We start from the raw sequence: 22638 nt of genomic DNA, 5'->3' as shown, positions 1-22638 counted from the left end.
AAAAAAAAAAAAAAAAGAAATATGTCTGTGTTTCAATCCATGTGGAACTGATCATACGGGGCAACACATGAGCTGACTATTTTCTTTAAACTGGTAGGACCAGCCATATTTTTCAGAGGCCACTTACAATCTGGGAACTACAAATTCGTCCTGATGGGACTGCAGGCAAAGTTAACTCAACTTTTCTACATTCTGATATAGGTTTCTGGATTTCTTTCCCTAAAAGCTACCTAGATTTCCATTATCCTCAAGTTTAACGAGGGCAGATTCCCAATCCACATTCCCTTCATTCTTCTGAAATCACTTGTTAGGCTTCCCTGCTACAAGCCAGGGCACTTTGATTAAAAGAGAGGTCACCTAAGGTGAGTGGAGACACAGAGGGCAGTCGCTGACAGGATGTCAAGAAGCTCATGTACTTCAGGGAAGCCTGCAGAGGCCAGGCTCATCACGTACACAAGACCTCAGCCCACCCTGGCTATGGAGCTCCCACTGCCACCACAACAGACACTCTATAGCCTCTGGCCCTACTGCCATTGCCAGAGCTCTGCCATCTCCAGAATGAATTTCAAATTCACCCTCCCTCTATGCATGATTTACTCAACATTCATAGTCTTGTTTAGGGGAATATAATTAGCTAAACTTAAGCCATTACTAATTGTGCTGGTTAGTTTTATGTGTCAGCTGGTCACAGTGGCTCACGCCTGTTAATTCCAGCAGTTTGGTAGGCTGAGGCGTGCAGATCGCTTGAGCGCAGAAGTTTGAGGCCAGTCTGGGCAACATGGCAAAACCCCATGTCAACAAAAAGTACAAAAATTAGTTGGGCATGGTGGTGTACACCTGTGGTCCCAGCTATTTGGGAGGCTCGTGTGGGAGGATCTCTTGGGCCCAGGAGACGGAGGTTGCAGTGAGCAGAGATCATGCCACTGCACTCCAGTGTGGGTGACAGAGGGAGACCCTGTCTGTCTCAAAAATTTTTTTTCCTTTAACTGTGTCAAACTTAGTTAGGCCATAGTGGCCAGATGTTTGTCCATACCAATGTGGATGTTGCTGTGAAAGTATTTTTTAGATGTGATTAAACATTAAATTTACAGACTTATTACCCACCAAACTGTGGATGGGCCTCAGCCAATAAGAGGAAAACCTTATGAGGAAATGTCCGCTGTCCCCTAAGAAAGGAACTCGAGCTGCAACCTCAACTCTTCCGTGTCTCCAGACTGCTGCCATGCCCTGCAGACATCAGACTTGCCGGCCCCACAATGGTATAATCCAATTCCTTAAAATCTCTATGTATACACACACACACGTGTACACACACACACACACACACACACACAGCCCCTATTGGTTCTACTTTCTTTGAGGAACCCTGATTCAAACACCAACATTCAGGGGGAGGACACATCTGACCTTACTGTTTTCCTAACCAGAGACAGGATCCTGTCTTCCCCCAAGACTTACACAATTCTGAATTCCCCAAATGATGAGAGTTGAGGTGTGCAAAAAAAAAACAAAAAAAATTCTCCCAGACCTATGAGCACTGACTTAGCCTTCAAGAAACTGGGTTTCTCTGGAGCTTCAGGTATCAAGGGAGGCTTTCTAGTGAAGACCTGACCTGCCTCCTCTCCTGTTTTGCAGAATGAATCCACATGTTGAAGAAAATCTAGGGGTAGAACATCCTATCATGTTCAGTGAGTGAAAAGGAAACAGGGAGGGGGCACCTGGATTTGAACCAGGGACCTCTTGATCTGCAGTCAAATGCTCTACCACTGAGCTACACCGCCATTTGATTGTCTGTCTCTAATAAGTACTATAAACCTGTATGGTCACACCCTGTCAACTGTCATGAGATGTGTACTTGCTTTGTCACGTTACACCCCCTTCCTCCTCCACACCTGCCTGCCAGCTCTACTTACAGCCAGCATCCTTCCTTCTCTAGTTTCTGACTGAAGGCAGTGACATTAAAATCACTCAAGTTTGCAGCCAGAGCATCTTCAGACTTGCCTAGGAGAGCAGGATTCAAAGAACTGGCTGCTCGGCAGACCCTTTGGAGGTGAGGCTAGGCTGGGCTGGGCAGAGCTGGGTAAAAGCAAAAGTTTTTGGGCCCCACTTGAGGACTCCTAAGCCAGACTCTCTAGGAAGAGACCTAGGGACAATGTGTACTTCTAAACAACTCCCTGGACCATTCCAACTCATGGTTTGGAGCTACTGGTTTAATCTGTTTCCTTCCATGGTATGGATCTAAAAAAAAAATGATAGTAATTAAAATCATGCCCAAAACAAAATACACCTGATTAATGACCAAGTCATGACAAGAATCCACATTCATGATAAAGGGCTTCTTTGCACTGAACACTCTTTGTACTGAGGCAGGAAGATGAACTGCCTTTTTCTTTCCTTTTATCCTCCATTCACTGAATCCCATAATGTGTCAGATAAAAGTAATGACCAGAACAAAGGATCCAATCCATGGAAAACTGGCAAAATGGGGAATGTGTGGTCACTAGGGCATGACATAGGACGGCGTGATTGCAAACGTGGGCAGATTGAAAGAAAGGGCCAAGAAGTGACACTGTCTTGAGCCAGGGAGTACCTGATATGCAGCCAGATGCTCTGCTCCTGAAATACACCCTCTTATTTGTTTGGACTTTCTGGATTGACACTGTTTTACCTATGTTTCCACACCCAAGGATCTAATATACATTGTAATTTCTCGTCATTTTCAGTGAGCCACTGGCAACGGACTGACCTCATTCAGACAGACCTCTATCTGGCTTTGAATTTACCCTGTCCTTCCCCATAGAGTTATCACAGGACTTCTAGAAATCTTCCCTGCCTAGAATCCTGCAGCCTCCTCCTCAGTCCCTGTGTAGGGCAACAGTTTGGAGAATTGCTGTTTAGAGCTGGAAGCTTCTACTCTCCTCTCCTACTTCAGTTTTATCTTCTCTAACGAACTTCCCATACTCTCTCTCCACTTCACTTTCACACTCTGCACAGTGGGTACTTTGGGCCTTGTCCTACATTTTTTCAACTGTCTTCTCTTCTTCCCTTTCCTCTTTTACTAGTCATTGGCTTTAAAAGGGAGATGCGTTAACAGAGAGGATCCAGCCCCATGCTGACCCCAAACCGTTAGCTCAGCACAACTGGAAGAGCCAGGACCAGGCACAGAGGCTGGTTACTTGAGCCCTGAAGCTCAGGCCTCCAGTATCCCATGAATTAGGACCAGGATCTCTCCCCCATCAGGTTGGCAAAAATGTAATTATAGAAACTGTGCAAAGATGTAAGGAAATAGCTTCTTCGTAGCTGCTGCTGGGCGCACCCGGTGGCACTGGGGTCCCCCTGGGGAGAGCCATATGGCAATGGAGAAACGAAATCAAGCCTACAATGTGGTGAGGTCACTGCTGGGTCTGTTTCCTAGAGAAGCATCCCCACAGGACCACAAAGAGACACACCCGGAAATGCTCACTACAGTATCGCTTGTGAGCGTGAAAAATCAGAAAAAGCTTAAGGGTCAATCAGTGGAGGAATGGAAAATAAATTATGATATAGTTGCTTCTGGAATATTAAGCATGTGTTAAGAGGAATTAACTTGATCTACATGTAACAACATGGATAAGTCCAAAATACAGAATAATGAATGATAAATACAAAGACATCTAAGTAATTTTCAAAACACAAAAAATAATATATTGTTTACAACCACGAATACACACAGGAGGTGTTATAAAATGTGGATAGAGGTCAGGCGCAGTGGCTCACACCTGTAATGCCAGCACTTTGAGAGGCCGAGGTGGGCGGACCACGAGGTCAGGCAATCGAGACCATCCTGGCTAACATGGTGAAACCCTGTCTCTCCTAAAAACACAAAAAATTAGCCAGGCATGCTGGTATGCACCTGAGGTCCCAGCTACTCAGGAGGCTGAGGTAGGGGAATCACAGGAACCCGGGAGTGAGCCAAGATCGCAACCACTGCACTCCAGCCTGGGCGACAGAGCGAGACTACACGTCAAAAAAAAAAAAAAAAAAAAATGTGGATAGAAAAAAATAAACATAGACAATTCAGGACAAGTGGTTGCCCTAGGGAGACCTAAAAAGGGATTTAAATGTTATCAAAAGTACGTTCTTTCACATGCATGCACGCGCATACACACACACACACGTTTTAAATTACGAAGCGCAGCATACATTCAGCAAATAGTTATTGAATTCCTACTCTGTGCTAGGCAGTATTATAGATGCCAAGAATGATTTTATGAAGAAAACGGATAAAAAATTTTTGTACTTTTGAAATTGACATTCTAATGAGGGAGACCTGACATACGATGAATCTATAAATAGGAAACATATACATTACATGATGCTGTCTGACAGGAAGACCTGGAAGAAAGGAGGCCTGGGGGTTGGCAGAGGCTGCAGTATCAGTGATGGGAAAGGCCTGCAGGTGGGACCTGCCTGAGGAGCACGCCCAGCAGAGGACACTGCACAGGGCAGAGTGTACAGCACTGGGGAAGGTGCAGCTGAGCAGAGAATGAGAGAAAAGTGAAGGAGGGGAGCAGACAGTGTGGGTCAGACGGAATGCCAGCACTTGGGCCTAAAAAGAATCACTCTGCTGGGCTAAGATGAGACTTGGTGGGTAGGCGGGGATCAGGGCAGGAGCAGAGGGGCTCGTGGCAACCTCAGCAACAGACGATGGGCCTGGGTGTCAGAGAGGAGGGGACGAGGCGTGGACAGACTCTGGGAGAACCTGGCAGGGAAGGCCAGTAGTGTTTCTGGTGGGGCGGATGTGGATGTGGACGAGGGGTCAGAGAGGACTCCTGGGGTTTTGCCTGCAAGTAGAAGGATGGAGCTGCCATTTACTGGGATGCGGAGAATGAGGGAGCAGCAGTCTGTTCAGGGAAGATAGGAGCTCAGCTCTGGGAATGTTTAGGGGTAAGTCTATAAAACACTCACGTGGAGATGCAGGCCAGGCAGCTGGGTATGAGGAATTTGGGGCAAAGGTCCAGGTTTGAGGCACACATTCCTAGATGGTACATGTGGCCCCAAGACCCTGGGGGACAAAACACAGGAGCGGAGAGAGGGTGTGAGGAAACACAAGTTGTGGAGAAAGGGTGTGAGCACCAAGGGCGCCCTGGGGCCAACAGACCCCACAGGACAATAGGAACCAGCAAAGAAAGATCGGTGAAGGTGGGTGGCAGGTGGGAATAGAGTGAGCAACGCGGCAAGTGTTACAAACAGGCCAAGAAAAACAGACCTTTCAGCACCATAGCGGGCCCTGGTAACTGAGGTTGGAGAGGTTTTGGTGGAAGCCGTGAGAGAAGAGGAGAGAAGTGCAGATGTTCCCGAGGGGCTTTGCACAAAGGGGAGCGGAGAAGCGGGCAGTGGCTGCAGGGGTAGGGGTCAAGGCAGGATTGCTTGTGTTGCTCTGGAGAAGGTGGCATGGGTTGGGATGCAGCGCCATGTGGAAGTACAGCTTTGGCTGGAGAATCAACAGTTCAGCAGTCACAGGAGTGAAGGCAGAGAAGGGCGCACAGGTGCAGGCAGATGGCATGGGGAGGGCTGTGTGAGTGGTGTATTTCTCTTTAATTTAAAAAAGGGGGTTAAAATATAAAACTGTTCTCGGGCGTGCCCCATACAGAAACAGATAAGCTAGGTTTGGTCCTCAGCCACAGTTTGGCGGCCCCTGGGCTAGGGAGATGCAGTGTGACTGTGTGGCAGAGCACCCACTGAAGTTGCTGGTTGTGGATGTCACATGACACCAGCAGCCAGCTTGCCTGGTTCTCTGCAGCCACGTGCAGCTGCTTGGCTGCAGGTGCAGAGCACTGATGGATTTCACCAGGTGGATGCAATGAACAACAGAAGGGAAGGGCACTGAGGCTGTGTGCAAGCCGGGAATACAATGGTGGGCATGGAAGGAGATGATGAGCAAGGCAGTGAAAAGGCAGCAAGATCGATGGCCTGCAGGTCTTGAAGGGCTGGAAAAATGCTAGAATCAGGACACCAGACAGGGAACTGGAGGGGTGATGGGAGGCAGCCGGGGAGTGGTGTGCTGGAGATGGAGAGGGTCGGGGAGGAGGGTGCAGTCGCTGTCATCAGAGTCATGGATGGCCATGGGGCAGGGGAAGGGGGCACAGAACTATCTGCATGGAGGCTGCCATGGCCACGATTGAGAGCAGGAAGAATGACAAGAGAGGGAAGGTCTGCAGAGGCAGCAAAAATACGAGAAATGAGACCCAGAGGCATGGTCTCTAGAGAGGGAGTGAGGGTGGCAGCGGTGCAATCATGAGGGGTGAGGACCCTGTCCCCAGTAGGCCCGGGCTGAGGGAGGCGGGGAAGAGGACGGCCACAGTTCCCTGGAGCTCAGTCCGAGCAGGGAACACTCAGGACCTGGCAGGTCTGCTGAGCCCTGAGTCCCATAAGGCTCAGAGGAGGGGTATGCAGGAGGTGAGAAGGGCAGGTGAGGTCTCACAAGGGGATGGGCCAGGCCAACCATGGCAAGGGATGAGCTGTGATTCCTGGTTTCTTGGACAAAGAGGACAGGGATAAGGGCCACACAGGATCCCTGCCGACAGACTCAAGGTGCACAGTGGAGTTTGTCTCTACTCACTTTGTCTACTGGTGGGTAGAGGCCACGGATGCTGCTGAACATCGTACGATGCAGACAGAGTGTGGCAGGGTCTTACCCGCAACGAACATAATTTAGGGGACTTCTTTACTCTCATTTAATGATGACGTGGAAGCGAGGGAAGCCTCCACACACAGTGTAAACACAACGAAACCCACCCACTCAGAACCTTCCACCCAGGCTAGGAGGCTGGACGCGCCTGGGTTGTAACCCTCTTTTCCAGCCTGACACTATCTGTTCTCAGCCATCTTTCTGTCCTCTAGTGCTCAGCACTGTCCTTGACACCTAGAAGATTCTCAAAATGTATCTGTGGAACTAAACTGTGAATGAACTGATGACGACTGGCAAAGTGGCCAGCTCTGAACATGCTTCTGCCCTTAGGAAAGTGCCAATCTAATTGAGATGAGATGACAAACATGGAAGACACATTTAATTTCACACGAGTGGAGCACCGGGGGCCCCTGCATAACACCACCTTTCACAGTGTCAGACGAAAGGGAAAACCAAGGCAGGTGCGACGGTCAAGGGCGGGTCTTCTGGAGGAATCAGGGGTCTAGCCTGCCAGAGGTGTGGTCTCCCCGGTCAAATGACCCAGCAGGTCTTCACTTCACTTTAGGAATTTCGTTTTTCTCTGTGTCCACCTGTCTTTCTCCGAACTTTCAAAGGTGCTGAGTAGCTCCAGGGAAATCTGAGAAACTGATATCTGGTAACTAGATTCACCTTAAATAAATGTGTGCTTCTAATCAACCGAACCATATGGCTGACCAATGGGTGTATGTTCTACAACTGCTACTGCTTTAAATTCAGGGTGAAGACAGGCGCAGTGGCTCATACCTGTAATCCCAGCACTTTGGGTGGCTGAGGCGGACAGCTGGCCTAAGATTAGGAGTTCAAGACGAGCCTGGCCAACATGGTGAAACCCTGAGTCTAAAAAACTACAAAAATTAGCTGGGCATGATGGCAGGTACCAGTAATCCCAGCTACCTGGGAAGCTGAGGCAAAAGAATTGCTTAAACCCAGGAGACAGAGATCACAGTGAACCAAGACAGCACCACTGCACTCCAGCCTGGGTGACAGAGGGAGACTTCATCTCAAATAAAAATAAATACATTAATTCATCAATTAATTAAGATTGGTTCTCAGAGGCAAGGCTGACTCTCTGCAAAGCTTTGAATTAATCTTGGTTTCAATACACAGCTGACCCTTGAAAAACATGGTTTTGAACTATGCAGGCCCACTGATAAGTGAATTTCCTTCTCCTCTGCCACCCCTGAGACAGCAAGAACAACCCCTCCTCTCCCTCCTCAGCCTACTCAGTCTGAAGATGATGCTGAGGATGATGACGTTATCATGACCCACCTCCACTTAATGAGTAGTAAATATATTTCCTTTTCCTTATTTTCCTAATATTTTCTCTGTAGCTTATTTAAAGTATACAATACATAGTAACTAGGACATATAAAATATGTGTTATTGACTATACATAGTATCATTAAGGCTTCTGGTCAACAGGAGACTATTAGCAGTTAACTTTCTGGTGAGTCAAAAGTTAGACATAGACCTTGGGCTGTGTGTGATTGGGGTCTGTCGCCCCTGGCCCGTGTTGTTCAAGTCAACTATTCTCCTGCCTTCCCTCTCAGTGTCCTCCTCTCCCTCCCATCATCTGTGCCCTGGCTTTGTCTCTTCCTAAAAGAGTAGGTTTGCCACCTGTTTCCCTGACAGAAAGTGTTCATTTCTGGAGCATTAGCTGAGTAAGTCAGAGGTTAAAACTCCACTATAAAAAAACTCAGACTAAAAACAAGTAAGTTTGATGTGTTTCCTCAGCTCTCTCTGGAAAGATCACACCATTCCTGGCCTTTCCGTCTGCCTCCCGCAGATCACCTGATGCCTCCCTAGCCTTCTCCCAGCCCTTACCTGGACTGGGGTCCACAGGAACATCTGGAATCTTGGGGCCGGGGCGGTGCCAGCTGCAGGGCTCCTTCCCTTGTTCAATCTGGGAGAGGACCTCAGGCTTGGAGATGGCGTAGTCTGAAGAAAGACAGAAGGTTAGTTTTTGCCTCGTTCCAGTCAGAGCTGGAGAGAGTCAGCCCAGAAAACCAACAATGGTCTAGAAAGGAAATCTCTTGATTGTCATAGAGCAGGAGCTCTCAGACACAGGCAGTTTTGCTCCCAGGGGACGTTTGGCAAAGTCTGGACACAATTCTGATTGCTGTGCCCAGGGCTTGGGGAGAGGTGACTGGCATCTGGGAGGTAGAGGCCAGGGCTGCTGTTGAACATCCTACAATGCAGAGGATGGCCCCGACACAGAATCACCGGGTCCCAAATGTCAGCAGTGCCAGAGTGAAGAAACTGCCACAGAGCGTGCATGTGAAACATCAGCACACTTGTGCTGATGAAATGTCACCTCACGACTGCACCTGCTCCCGTCCTCTCTATCAGGTCTCACTGCCCTCAGCTCCAGGGTCACACAGAAACCATCAGGAAGAGGAAATCAGCCCAGGAAGAAACAGAGTCCAGGCCCTTCCTGGGCAGGATCAAATGAGGAGAGCAGCAGTAGCCCCAGGGGTTGAGGAAAGCAGAGTTTTGAGGCATGAAGAAAATGTCTGCTGCAAGCAGCACCGTCTGCCCATGTTCTCCACTGACCTCGAGGCATGTCGCCGTAAGGGCCACGCATCTCTGTAGAAGGCTGAAAGAAAGAGTCTTTCTCAAATGTGAGTGGATTACATACTGGATCTGAGAGCAGGAGGGGCCTTCCCTGCTCCAAGTCAGCACCAACAGAAAGGTCCACACCCTGCGCCTGCGGAGAAGAGATGCCACCGCCTTTCCCAGCCTGGCATTCTGGGAAACTCAACACAGAGGGGAGCTTTTGATTCCATCACCCAGGGCTCATCTTTCACAGGAGGTAACAACTTGCAAGGTCAACAACGTTTCTGGTGATTCACATTTCACTGCCATGAAACAACTATGTGGACAGAGAAGTTTGAGGACTTGCAAAATCCCATTTAACAGAGAAATGAGTGTCAGGCCTTACCCAGGGAGACCAGCGTCTCGTAGTTGCCCCTCATCACATGCTTGTAGAGCTCCTTCTGCCAGTCCTCCAGCTTGCCCCACTCCTGCTCGGAAAAATACACGGCCACATCATCAAAGGTCACGGGCACCTGGAACCACAAGTGTCGCACTCATTCACCCACACGCTCACAGGCTCAGCCCCTCAGGCTCCCACACCCCAGGGCGTCCCAGGGCTACCTTGGGGGCCTCCCCCTTGTTGCCCGAGGGCAGTCGCAGGATCCAGAAGTTCCTGCTGGGCTCCAGCTGCCTCTGCAGCAGCTCCTGCTCCCACACGGCCTTGCCCTCAGCTGGTTCCCGAACTCCACAGCTGTTTTCTCGCTGTTGGCCAGCTTCTTCTCAGCCATCCCGGTTCGACCTTCTAAGGAAAGCAGGCGAGCAGCCTGCGATTCAATCTTCCTCTCCATGGCCTGAATCGTGGCTGCCATTGTCCACGGAGAAATCTTTCAGAAACAGAAGAGAAACAGCATCATTCATTCCACCCACTGTCTTCATTGATCCCCTCTCTCCCTAAGCACAGGGGAGCTGGGCTGGGAGCCCATATGTATGAACAAGTGGGGCCATCCCGTACCACATGCCAGATCTCAAGTTGGCAATCACTGCTTGGGTATCTTAGGGCTATGTCTGGGTGGGTGCCCTTGCTCCAGGCCTCTGCAGCACAATGCAGACCTTTATCATGGCGCTTACCACCCTACACAGTAATTTCCACCCCACACCTACACTGTGGGCTCCCTGAGCATGGTATTGCATCTTTTCACACCACAGTCCTTGACACATGGTGGGTACCCAGTGCAATCTTGCTATGTAAACAGTGACTTAGCATTGCTCAGCATTTTAGTGGAGAAATGGTAAACTGCAGATTTACTAGAGCCCAGCCTGACCCTCCTGTCTTCATTACACAGGAACTGACTACTGATGACCCAGCAAAAAAAAAAAAACAGCTGGTTCACTGAAACTGCACAAAGAAGAGTATTGCTCAATATTTTTTTTTAAAGCATTTCATGTCCTCTGTTAATAAACATAAAAATCTAATGGCCAGTTCCTCTTCCCCCAGGACAGTCTCATTTTGTCCCCTTCCCATCTGCCTCTCCCCCACAAGATAAAATCCCCATGACTGCAAACCTCCATTGGCCAGTTAGGTTTTTTGACACTGCATGAGCCCCACAAGATTCTTTCTCTTTCCCACTTCCCACACCTCTCAAGGTTAAAACGATGGCCTCAGACATGTTCGTAGCCGCCCCAGGGGCAGTAACATGCCCTACAGTCTGGTGAGAAAAATTGACATATGTCACAAAGTTACACTTACATATGGGCAATAACCATCTTAATTAGAGACAAGGGGCTTCCCTGTCATGGGAAACATTCACATGGCATATTAGTGACCGGCAGCTGGTGACAAGGAAGAATAGGCACATTTTGCCTAAGGTGGCAAGCTAGACTACTTGAGCCACCCATATCTGAAGGTGAGACCTACAGGGTAGAGAGGAGCTCCCGGTATCCATGTCCAAAGATTGACGCCTCCTTAGGACGTTCTGCAAAATAATCCCTCAAGTGGAGATTGGTGACTATTCGCAAAATGAAGACGTGGCTACTAGAAACCAGTATGGATTCACTTAGAGAAAGTCACTGAGAACTGGAATGTAAACGGATACCTCAAAAAACAGAGACAAAATGAATTTCAGCAGAGGCCCAAAAAAACTTGTCCAGGACAGTGGTCAAAAGCCTGTCTGGCTGTTTGGAAGGAAGCAGGATCCAAAGCAAGAAGGTAGGACTCTAAGGGGTCTTCAAGGCTAGGAGGTCTGGACAGGCAGAACTGTTTCTAGGCAAAAACCCAGATGTGGGTGGGGGTCTTGCTCTCAAAGAGTAGGTCCCACAGGCACCTGGGTGGGCTGACTTGGTTCTGGGCTTGAGTCTGCCCTCCACCTAAGGCCACTGTTCCTTCCCTCGCCTCTCCTTTCTCAGATCAATCCCTGTCAAGTGATCCCAGACTCCAAGAGTTTACTCCAGAAGCATCCTTGCACCTGGTCACCAGCTCCCCATCCACTGAAATCCTACCCATCCTCCAAGTGCATTATTACAGTCTTTGTGTGGCATGAAAGGAACCTCTGCATAAACTACTTTATCAGGAAAATATTCATCTTTTACACATGGACAACAGGATGCACGGTTTTCTTACAACTGTGATGGGGCCAGGAAGCCCTGTGTGAGGCCTTCACACTATGTGGTGGGAGGTGGCGACTGTGCGTTGCCCATTCCAGTCCAGCTTCTTACTGACTGGTGGCTGGAATATGTGGGGCTGTCCTTAGACTCCTGCCAGGAGAGCCCAAACCCTTTGCTTGAGAGAAGCTGATGGTAAGAGGAGCCAGATCCCTCACCCGCTGCCCACCCGCAGGATCAAGTCCCGGCATGCAGGCCCCTTCCCAGTCTCCACAGCCACCTCTCCCACTGCCTCCAAACCAAAAGCATCTTCTCCAGGCTCATGGGACTCCATTCTGTTCCTGTGTTGCAGAATATTCAGGAGACTGGACAGACCAATAGATGAAACAGGAGGATTTTATTAAGGTAGCCACAGGCTCAGCGGATTAGCATCCCAAGGCTGAGCGCCTAACAAAGACAGGGCTTGACTTTTTTAGACATGTAAGATGACTTAGCAGTTAACAGGTTTACAGAAGCCAGAACAAAGAACAGTTAATTAATCTGTAACATGTCTTGTGATGTATGTTACATTTGAAAATAGCATTTTGAGAAACACAATGTACATTCTTTGGGTGTTATCTTGCCCTGTGACCTTGCAGCTGGTCAGCAAGAAAAACAGGAGTCTTGAGGTGCCTGGGAACTTTGCTGAGAATGTGGGGAGAATAGATAAGGTAGGTTTTACAGGGAGTTAATTTCCGGCAGAGCTAGGGGTTAGATTTTATATCGAATACAGCACAGTAAACTTTATTATGCAGCAATTACAGCTATTATTATTGTTTAATTTCCCTCTTCACCTGAACACGCCCTGCTCTGTTCCGTCTCTCTGCCCCTTTGCCCAGGCAATCCTCCCTCCCTGTAAGCTCCACCGGTCTAGCTCAACCTCATGAAATCCTAGCCTCCTCTAAAAGCCCGGCTCAAATCAGAGGCGCAGAGCATCACGCCAGGAGGGGTGAGCAGCGGTACCAGGCGCCCCCTGACGCTCCTTCCCCTGCAGCCCACCACTTGGCGTGGGGTGGCCCCGGCGCGGGGACAACCGTTCTGCCGGCGCTCGGGCTCGGCCTGGAGTTGGGGGGCCCGGCTGGCAAGAGCAGTAGGTCCCCCGGCGGCCCCCGCACCCCGTTCCCCGGAGCCCCAAGGGCGGTATTACTGCCAGGCCGCCCCGGGCCCCCAAGCCGCGCCCAGGTCGCCCTTACCTGAGCCGCAGCCCCGCCGCCGCCGTGTGCGGCCCCAGGCCCGACCTCCCCGTGCTCTCCACAGGCGGCGACCGCCCCGCCCTGCCTCCGCCGCCGCTCCTCCCTGGCAGCAACTGCCCCGCGCCGCTCGCAGTCGCGCCGACGCCTTCAGCGCCCGGCGGGTCCACACTGCATGCTGGGAGCCGGCGCCCGGGCCTGCAGACGAAGGCACGTGCGGTTTCCTGGAGGCAGCGCAGCCACACAGCCCCACCTGCAGCACAGGAGGCGAACGGCAGGCACGGAGCCTGCCCGCTACCAGGAGCCGAACCCGCGACCCCCGGCCGACCCCTCGCCCCCTCCCCGACTGCCGGGTTCCCGCTCACAGTCACTGCGTTGGCCCCGCGACCCAAGCCGAGTGACTTGGTTACCAAAAGAGTCCCCCTCATGGGACCCGCCTGGCCGCGTCCACGGGCGAGCAGAGGCCTCCGGGCAGGGCGCCCCCGGGGGTGACCGCGGCAAGGGGACCGCTCCCTGGTCCCGCTGGGTCCCGGTGCGCCCGAACAAGCACTTCTGCCGCCGGAGGTCCTGGGCCTGGAGTTTCGGGCTCTTTGTTGTGGGGGTCAGCTGTAGCTCACCCCATCTGTGTTTGAAATGGAATATTTCCAACAATAGGAAGGAATATATTCGGTAAACCCGGTAGACACCATGTAGCATTTTCTACCATGTATTTATTAGAGTAAATATTTTTAATGGCATGAACAGTGGAACGCAATACCACTACTGAACATTATTTTGGGGAAGAACTTGGTATGGACAGATGTTCACGATATTTTAAGAGAAAAAGCCTGTCCAGAACGATCCTGTCATTGTTTTAAAATTATGACATCATGTAGCATTATGTACTGTGTACATGCATATCTATAGTTTTGAAAGTTTGGAAGCATACATATATCAACATGGACAAAATAGTTTAATAGACCACAGGCCGTTTTTATGCATTTTCTAAGTTATGTTTTAATTTTTCAATAACAAGGATAGTATTTTTAAACAAGGAGAGAAAAATAAAAATTTAAAAGTCCTTAAGAGACTGGGGATGGAGAGCGCCTTGGACGGGGGCTCCCACGTGGTTACAGAGGCGCATTGCTTTTCAGACTCCTGGGCTGAGTGAGGCTCTTTCCAGCGCGAGAACCTGCGCCACCTGGTGCGGAGTCTACGGGATTTGCCGGGCCTAGGGACCGGGATCCGAACATTGTCTCTTAGTTTCTCTTCATCAGCGTGGGCTGAACATACATCTCGGGCATCATCCGGGTTGCATGCTTGTTTGTGTATAAAAATGGAATTGCCCCAACAGTCACGTGGGGGAAGACCTGACTCACCGTGGTGCCAATGTTCCTGCATCCGACTTTCTTCTTCTGGTCACAGACAAAACCTAGCTGTTTTCTGATGCCTCACATCTCTCACCGATTGCCCCTCAAATGACGGGGTTCAGAGATTTCCTTTCTGGAGCCCCTGGCATCATTTTGTCTTTTGGAGTAAATCCCGCAAAGGGTAAAATCACCCTACTCACTCCATGAGCTGTAGGACACCTGCCCCAGGGTTTTCCTGTTTTTTCCCTTCAGCTCTTCCACATGATTCCTTCCCCCGTGAGAAACACATCTCCGCTGATGAAGGTGGATCCATGTTTTATGGGTCTGAAGCTTGTGTAATCTGGGAGAACATGGTTAAGAAGAAGCCCCTCAATGTGGCAGGAGCGGCTGCGAGAAACAAAGCTCCCGGACACCTAACGGGAAGGAAGGGGTTTATTATTATTATTATTACTGCCAGGAGCCGGGCGATGATTTGTCTAAACCCAGCTCGTCTAACAAAGAGAGGCTGCCTTTATATAGGCTTACACTCTAGATATTACACATGAAAGAATCTTACGTTTACAGCCTTAGAAAATGGGTTTTGGATTTACAGCTTTAGGAATCGCACGTGAAAAGGTTCTGGTCTCCTGATGGAGGAGTGGGGTGGGGGTTTGATCTTGTTTAAGTAAAAACAGTGTCTTCCAGAGAGTTTCCCTAATACCAAGCTTGCTATTTACAGGAAGGTGATTCAGGAGGTGCCAGTGGCCAGCCTTTTCTTCTATCGGAATGCAGTGTGGAAGTCAAGGGGGAGTTGATCCCAGATGTCTGGGTGTCCTTCCTCAGCAAAATTACAAATTTAGGAGGAGGCATAGAGCTGGTGCAGGGCGGGAGGGGCACTCTGAGCTTCCTTAGCTTCATTGTAATGTTCTGGATTTAAAAAAAAGAAAAAGTCAGAGGGACATCAGAACACACTCAAGCCTTGTCTAGGCTGGAACATGAGGACCAGGGATATTGTGGGGGGAACTGGGAGTCAGGAGACCTGTCAGTTCTGTCATTAACCGGTGGAGATCCTTGGGCAAGTCAGTCAGCACTTGCTTCATATGTAAAATGAGGAGATTGGACTAGATCATTCTGCATATGTCCCTGAGTCCAGCCTTCCTTTCATCACTTGATAGGGACCCTGTAGAAGACCACTGCTTCCTCTATCACTGTGGCCTTTTTGCGGGTCACTCTGCATGATAATTTACTTCTGTTATCAAGACTGAAGACGGATCAGCTGCAAACAGACCTCTTGAACAGGGAACAGGGAAGCAAATGGAGATTTATTTGGCCGAGAGCTGCAGCAGGTGAAAATACCTTAACAACAGAGCTCCCTGACAAAGAAAATCCTTGCCCTTTTGAAGGCTTACAGTCCTAGAAATTATATGTGAAAGGGTCTTGATCCATGAAGTAAGCATAGAGTATGTGACTAGGTGGGGGTTTGATTGTGTTTAAGCAAAAACAATGCCTTCCCAAAAGATTTATCCATAGTATGCGTGCCATCTATAGGAGGGCGATTAAGGGTGGCACCCACTCTGGTAGGCTTTACGTCTCCTATTGAAATGCAATGTAGAAGTCAAGGGGGAAGTAGTCTTAGAAGCTTAAGAGGATTAAGGGTCACCTTCCTCAAAGACAACATGTTGGTCAGTCCCTGCCATGTTGCCTGGAAGTGCTACTCCAGGATTGCCTTGGAAAAGGGGCCTTATTCCTGTTTGAGGAGACAGAGATGTTACATCCATGGCAATATGGCTCCTAGGGAACTAGGGCTTACATGGTGTGTCCTGAAGGACATGAGCAGTGGGGCAAAGTGCAGTCTGGACTTAAGGGACCATCTGTGTTCCTTGAAGGAATTCAACATCATCATAGAAATCACTGTGAAGATCAGGGTTTTCCCAGGCCCTCGGACCAGGAGTGGAGAGGACTGGCTGGCTGATGGCTGCCTTCTGAGTAGGCTGCCAGGGCTACAAGGCAAAGGCCTGTGGGTAAAGGAGAAAATTCCAGTAGGAGGGAAAAGCAGTTCGCAGAAGGGACAGTTTACAAGCCCCTGTGACAAGAGCAGAGGTGGGCCTTGGTAAAGCTAAGGAAATGAAAAGGAGCTAACCCAAGTGTTACTCCAAGTGTTCCTTCTAGATGGGACAGGGCTCTGTCTGCCATCACAAGAGGTCACGCGGAAGGCTGGACACAGTGGCTCATGCCTGTCATCCCAGCACTTTGAGAGGCCAAGGCAGGAGGATTGTTTGAGGGTAGGAGTTTGAGACCAGCCTGGGCAACATAGTGAGATGTCTTGCCGGGCGCGGTGGCTCATGCCTGTAATCCTAGGACTTTGGGAGGCCGAGGTGGGTGGATCACCTGAGGTCAGGAGTTCAAGACCAGCCTGGCCATCGTGGTGAAACCCCATCTTTATAAAAAAAAGAAGTACATTTTTTTTTGGGGGGGGCGGGCATGATGGCTCAAGCCTCTAATCCTAGCACTTTGGGAGGCCAAGGTGGGTGGATCACCTGAGGTCAGGAGTTCAAGACCAGCCTGGCCATCATGGTGAAACTCCATCTTTAAAAAAAAAAAAAAAAGGAGATGTCTTCTCTACAATACAATAAAATAAAATATATTAGCTGGGCATGGTAGCACACACCTGTGGTCCTAGTTAGTTGGGAGGCTGAGGCAGGAGGATTGCTTGAGCCCAGGAGTTGAAGGCTGCAGTGAGCTATGATTGTTTCACTGCACTCCAGCCTGGGTAACAGTACAATACCCTGTTGTTTTTAAAAAAAAAAAAAAAAATGAAAGAGTCAAGTGGCATTGTTCTCTAGCAACATATTTTGGTCCTTAAAACTAGGTTAACATTGGCCCTTTTAAGGCTTTTGGGGATTCCAAAATCTACTCAGCTACCCAAATCTCACTATTTCTTGGAGTCATTCCTTCTCCATCATTCTCCATGGATATTAACTGAAGAGGTGGAAGTTGGAAGAATCATCTTTTGTCCTAGATTATAGTTCTGTTGAAAATGCCCTGAATGGAGTACTCGGCTAGGAGAGCCAGCCCAACTCTGTTATTAGTGTGTTAGAACAGACACCTCAGTCACACAGTTTCTCTTGTATGTGCCCACCATGACAGGCACTGGATGTTGACTCTGAAGGCCATTCTAGTAGCCAGTGGCAGTGCTTTTCCAGGCTGCTGCCCCCAACCAAGGACTCAAGGCAGGGAAGACACAGGCTCTGGGGTATTTGAGGAGGGGGACTGCCTCTTGTTATGCACAAGGTCAGTGAGTTTTCACTCAGGTGGGTCTGGCAGCTCCTAGGAGCTTCCATTGTGAAGTGGCAACTCATAGGTTACAGGTAATCTGGGTGTGACGGTACAAGTCAAAGACATTAATTAACCCACACACTAGTAGGATGGGATATGGCTCAGGGGTAGAGTACTGGACTGCAGGTTAATGAGACACCAGTTCAGATCCAGATAACCCCTCTGCATTTTCAGTTTTGACATTTTAAATAGGTGCCTATGTTTTAACTTCTTTTTTATTAGACACTAGGGTAAAGATTTCATTTTTTTCTGAAACCAGCAAATGTTGAGGCTAGAATGTGGTGGTTTTATACATGTTAGGGAGACATGAGACATCAATCAATGTGTGTGAGATGTACATTGGTTCAGTCCGGAAAGATGGGACACCTCAAGGTAGGTGCAGGACAACTGGAAGTGAGGAGGGGTCTTCCAGGTCACAGGTAGATGAGAGACAAATGGTTACATTCTTTTGAGTTTCTGATGAGCCTTTCCAAAGGAGGCAATCAGAATGCATTTATCTCAGTGATCAGAGGGGTGACTTTGGATAAAATGGGAGGCAGGTTTGCCCTAAACAGTTCCCAGGTTGACTTTTCCCTTCAGCTAGGTGATTTAGGGGCCCCAAGATTTATTTTCCTTTCACACTTATGTGTACAGCTCTTAAAACTAAACCTGGGGCCAGGTGCGGTGCCTCACGGCTGTAATCCCAGCACTTTGAGAGGCCGAGGCAGGCAGATCACAAGGTCAAGAGCTCAAGACCAGCCTGGCCAACATGGTGAAACAATACCTCTTCTGAGAATGCAAAAATTAGTCGGGCATGGCTGTCCGTGCCTGTAATCCCAGGTACTCAGGCGGCTGAGGCAGAAGAATCGCTTGAACCAGGGAGGTGGAGGTTGCAGTGAGCCAAGATTGTGCCACTGCACTCCAGCCTGGGCAACAGAGGGAGACTCTGTCTTGGAAAGAAAACAAAACAAGAAAACTGGACCTGAACAGCATCTTCTAGGAACAAAGACTGTCTCAGCATTTCTTAGTTGTCTTAATTTATCTCCTTCTCCATCGAGGCATTCCCCCTGGGATGGGGATATTGTTCTTCTATTTCTAAGACAAACCACCAGGATCTATAGCTCAGTGAGTGAGCCCTTACAAGGCCAAGATAGATTGCAGAGGACAAAATGTCAGCAGGTGAAAGTACAAATAAAGCTCTATGTCGTGTTTAGATTTTGTAACTATCAAAGGCAATTTTATGTCACATTGAAGCTTCAAAAGCAAACTTCTGCAGAAGGGTCACCCTTAACTATGGGTCTATTACTTAACTATTAACTGTGGTAATTATTTGATCTACTTCCTTCTATAGGGTACATATATCCATAACAATATGCATGTATTTTATGTACACACACACATACACATGTACATATTTATGCATATATACCATTGTTTGTATGTATAAGCTTTTTATTATACATATACATAAGGTATTTTTTAAAGCCAAAATAAGGCCACATCATACATCTGTTGTGCAATTTGCTTTTCACTTAATGTTTCATTGAAGCGTCTTCCCGTGGCAGTGCAGTGGATCTAGCTTATCGATTTCCATTGCATCACATTCCCTCCTGCGAATGTACGGTAATGTTTTAACCAATTCCCTGCCAATGGATATTTAGATGGTCTCCAGTGTTTGGCTGTGATGAATTAAAAAATGGCTGTAATGAATCTCCACATACATGTGTCTTCATACATTTATATGAATCTTTTTGAAGGATAAATTCCTAGAAGCGGTACTCTGTAGAGTATCACTTTTTAATGTTTTTTCTTTTAGTTTTTATCTTTTTTTTTTTCATTTATTTATTTATTTATTTATTTTTATTATACTTTGAGTTCTGGGGTACATGCACAGAATGTGCAGGTTTGTTACATGGGTATACACGTGTCATGGTGGTTTGTGCAGCCATTCCTCAGTCAAATTTTTATTTTAGGTTCAGAAGTACATATACAGTTTTGTCATATAGGTAAACTCATGTCACGGGGGTTTGATATACAGATTATTTCCTCACCCAGATACTAAGCACAGGTATTTTTTTTCTGATCCTCTCTCTCTTTCCACCATCCACCCTCAAGTAGGTGCCCGTGTGTATTGCTCCCCTCTCTGTGTCCATGTGTTCTCATCATTTAGCTCTCCCTAATAAGGGAGAACGTGCAGTATTTGGTTTTCTGTTCCTGCGTTAGTTTTCTTGGGATAATGGCCTCTAGCTCCATCCATGTTGCTGCAAAGAACATGATCTCCTGCTTCTTTTACAGCTGCATCGTATTCCATGGTGTATATGTGCCACATTTTTGTAATTCTGAGTATTATTTTTTAAGTAATTTTCTTTTACAAAAGCAATTTGCTTATCACTTGGCAAATTATCAACAGTATTCTATGTCAAATACAAGCCCCAGACACAGGCTCTGGGCCTCCTTGCAGTGCAGGGGAGGGTGGTGTCACATAGAATTCTGTCCCCAGTCTAGCACATCTGACATGATGCTCAACAATTGCTACTGTCAAAGAGAATTATCTGGATGAAGGGTCTCTCCAGTTATAAAGCTCAACCAGGCCTCCGGGGTGTCCTCAGCCAGGTGCACACAGAAGTGACGGGAAGGAAGTGTAAGTGACAGGAGGGAGGCCAGAGTTCAGAGACACAGAACCAGCCTCGACATCCCAACCAGAAGAGCCGAGTCTTGTTCTTGGTGAGTCAACACATGAAAAGGGTGTTAATTGTGTCATCTTTTCAGATCTGGGGGTATAGCTCAGGGGTAGAGCATTTGACTGCAGATCAAGAGGTCCCTGGTTCAAATCCAGGTGCCCCCTTCCTATTCTGTTTTACTTTTAATCACCAAAGTGGGTCCTGGGTCATAAGCTCCTCCCAATCCACCCTGGGGAAAATGACACAACATATCTAATCTTGGACCCACAGCATCTCTGAAGTGCAGACTCAATAGTCCTCATGTGATTTTATGGACTTTAAAGTTTGTAAGGCACAGACCCCTGCCTTGTCCAGCCCTCTGGGTACCATTACCTCACTTTCCAGAGTTGTTTAGAATCTCCCCATTAAGATCCATGTGATCCTCAAGAGAAGGCTGGGCCATGTCTGTAAGTCCTGCTGTATTCTCCCCAATGCACCCAGCTTGGGCTGAGCCCAGGAGTACCTGAACCAGCGGCAGCATCACGCCCACCTCCAATGGGCATGAGAAACCTAAAGAGCGTAGATTTCTGGACTTTGGCTCTTTGTCTCCAGGTTCTGGATTTCCCACCTGGGGCTGCTGCAGACTCACAACCTGGCCCACCCAGACCATGGACTGGGAGACAGCAGGATTCTGGGAGGCTCTGTGAGACTAAGGACAAGGAGTGGGATGATGGAGAAAGTCAGCTGGGGATTTCCAGAGGACTGACTGGACACCATCAGCCTATTTTTTCTCTCTTCTCCATGCAGACAGATTTAGATCATGGGCTCCCGCAAGGGAAAGGAAGCTTGAGTCAGATTCCAAAATCAGTAAGTAAAAATAAGAACAGGTAGAGGGCACCCCGATCGGAACCTTTTAGTTTGTCCTCTAAAGCTCATCTCATTATTATCTGATGAAGACCTTGCACTCTGCAGCTGAAGATGGCAGCATAAAAGCCATGGCTGCTCCGGGGAGGGCCTCTGGATTGACCGAAAGCTGCTTCCCCTGCTCACCTGTCCACTGCAGCACGGGGCATGTGTGGTGATGAGGGCACATTTGCTTCCATGAAAATAAAGGCTCATAGGCTCCACTCAGACCTCCTGAATCAGAATGCTCGGGAGTGGGGCCACGGAGCTGTTTATAACAAGCTCCCCAGATGATTCCAGTGGAAAGTCAGAATGGAACTGCCACCTTAGCTTGGAACACAATGTTATAGGCTTGAAGAGAGGTCATAATTAAGAGACATGCCCAAGCACACACACCTGATTAATAGAAGGGTTGTGACCAAATTCCACATAGCCGGTCTTGGGCTCTCTCTATTAACCCAACCCCGGGTGAGGCATGACCAGGCCTGCTGCCCCTCTGCTTCCGCTGCTCCCCGTCTGCTGAGCCCTCGACAGGCCCAGTGAGAGAGGCCTTCCCTGGAAATGACCTGACTGACTTCCAGTAGAAAGTCTAGCACTAAGAGGCACTAAATTTGCATCATGGACCTCTTGTCTGCAGGCAAACGCTCTTCCTCTGAACCAGAAACCCACTTCAGATGAGTTCCCAATGGACGCCGCTTAAGGATGTGGCCTGCCCAGGGAAGGGATCCTCCTTAAGCCCGAAATAGTTTCTGTTTATTCCAGGCTAGGTCCCATGTCCTGGCGGAGCTATCTCCTATGAACCGGCCCTCTCTGGCCATTGGCTCTGGCCCTCTCTCCCACTGACCCCCAATTTGAGTTCCAGGGCCTCCTCTGCACTGCGCGGTCCCTTCTCCTGTCTCTAGCTGGGTGCATGAGTTTTGACACCACTTCTTGCTGGAATAACCATCCACTCCATCCCTCCTTCCTTTGCCTCTTCCTCATGCACATTTATTTTAAAATCAACCCCACTCCACCCCACCCTCACCCTTTAGACCACTGCTGGATTTTGCTTCTTTTCCATTTTCTTTTCTTTTCTTTTGAGATGGAGTCTCGTTCTGTAGCCCAGGATAAAGTGCAATGGTGGGATCTCTGCTCACTGCAACCTCCACCTCCCAAACCCAAGCTACTCTCCTGCCTCAGCCTTCCAAGTAGCTGGGATTACAGGGACATGCCACCACACCCAGCTAATTTTTGTATTTTTGGTACAGACGGGGTTTCGCCATGTTGGCCAGGCTGGTCTTGAACTCCTGACTTCAGGTGACCCGCACGCCTCGGCCTCCCAAAGTGCTGGGATTACAAAGAGAACCACCAAGCCCAGCCCT

At 48.8% G+C, this 22638-nt stretch overlaps 1 protein-coding gene and 1 non-coding gene across 5 annotated transcripts in view; one reads left to right on the top strand and one right to left on the bottom strand.

Annotated features, from left to right (window-relative positions):
- LOC108296643 (zinc finger protein 69 homolog) overlaps positions 1 to 13201 on the bottom strand; it is an 89374-nt gene extending 76173 nt beyond the window's left edge. For 3 of the 4 annotated variants that reach the window (XM_037735843.1, XM_037735840.1, XM_037735834.1), the window contains exons 1-4: positions 13075 to 13201; positions 9866 to 10128; positions 9651 to 9732; positions 8534 to 8647 (exon numbers count right to left, since the gene is read on the bottom strand). In XM_037735843.1, the coding sequence (XP_037591771.1) occupies positions 8534 to 8647; positions 9651 to 9684 (148 nt within the window). In that variant the 5' untranslated portion in view covers positions 9685 to 9732; positions 9866 to 10128; positions 13075 to 13201. Of the gene's footprint in view, positions 1 to 8533; positions 8648 to 9650; positions 9778 to 9865; positions 10129 to 13074 lie in introns of all 4 variants that reach the window. The other variant, XM_037735837.1, reaches the window with a different exon arrangement.
- A 7286-nt stretch (positions 13202 to 20487) lies between these two features.
- Positions 20488 to 20559, top strand: TRNAC-GCA. Its single transcript has one exon. It is a non-coding gene; the product is annotated as a tRNA-Cys (tRNA).
- Positions 20560 to 22638: the final 2079 nt, after the last annotated feature.

The sequence above is a fragment of the Cebus imitator genome, unplaced genomic scaffold (assembly GCF_001604975.1).
Source record: "Cebus imitator isolate Cc_AM_T3 unplaced genomic scaffold, Cebus_imitator-1.0 Scaffold20, whole genome shotgun sequence".
Lineage (NCBI taxonomy): Eukaryota > Metazoa > Chordata > Mammalia > Primates > Cebidae > Cebus > Cebus imitator.
This window is presented reverse-complemented; position numbering and strand designations above follow the sequence as displayed.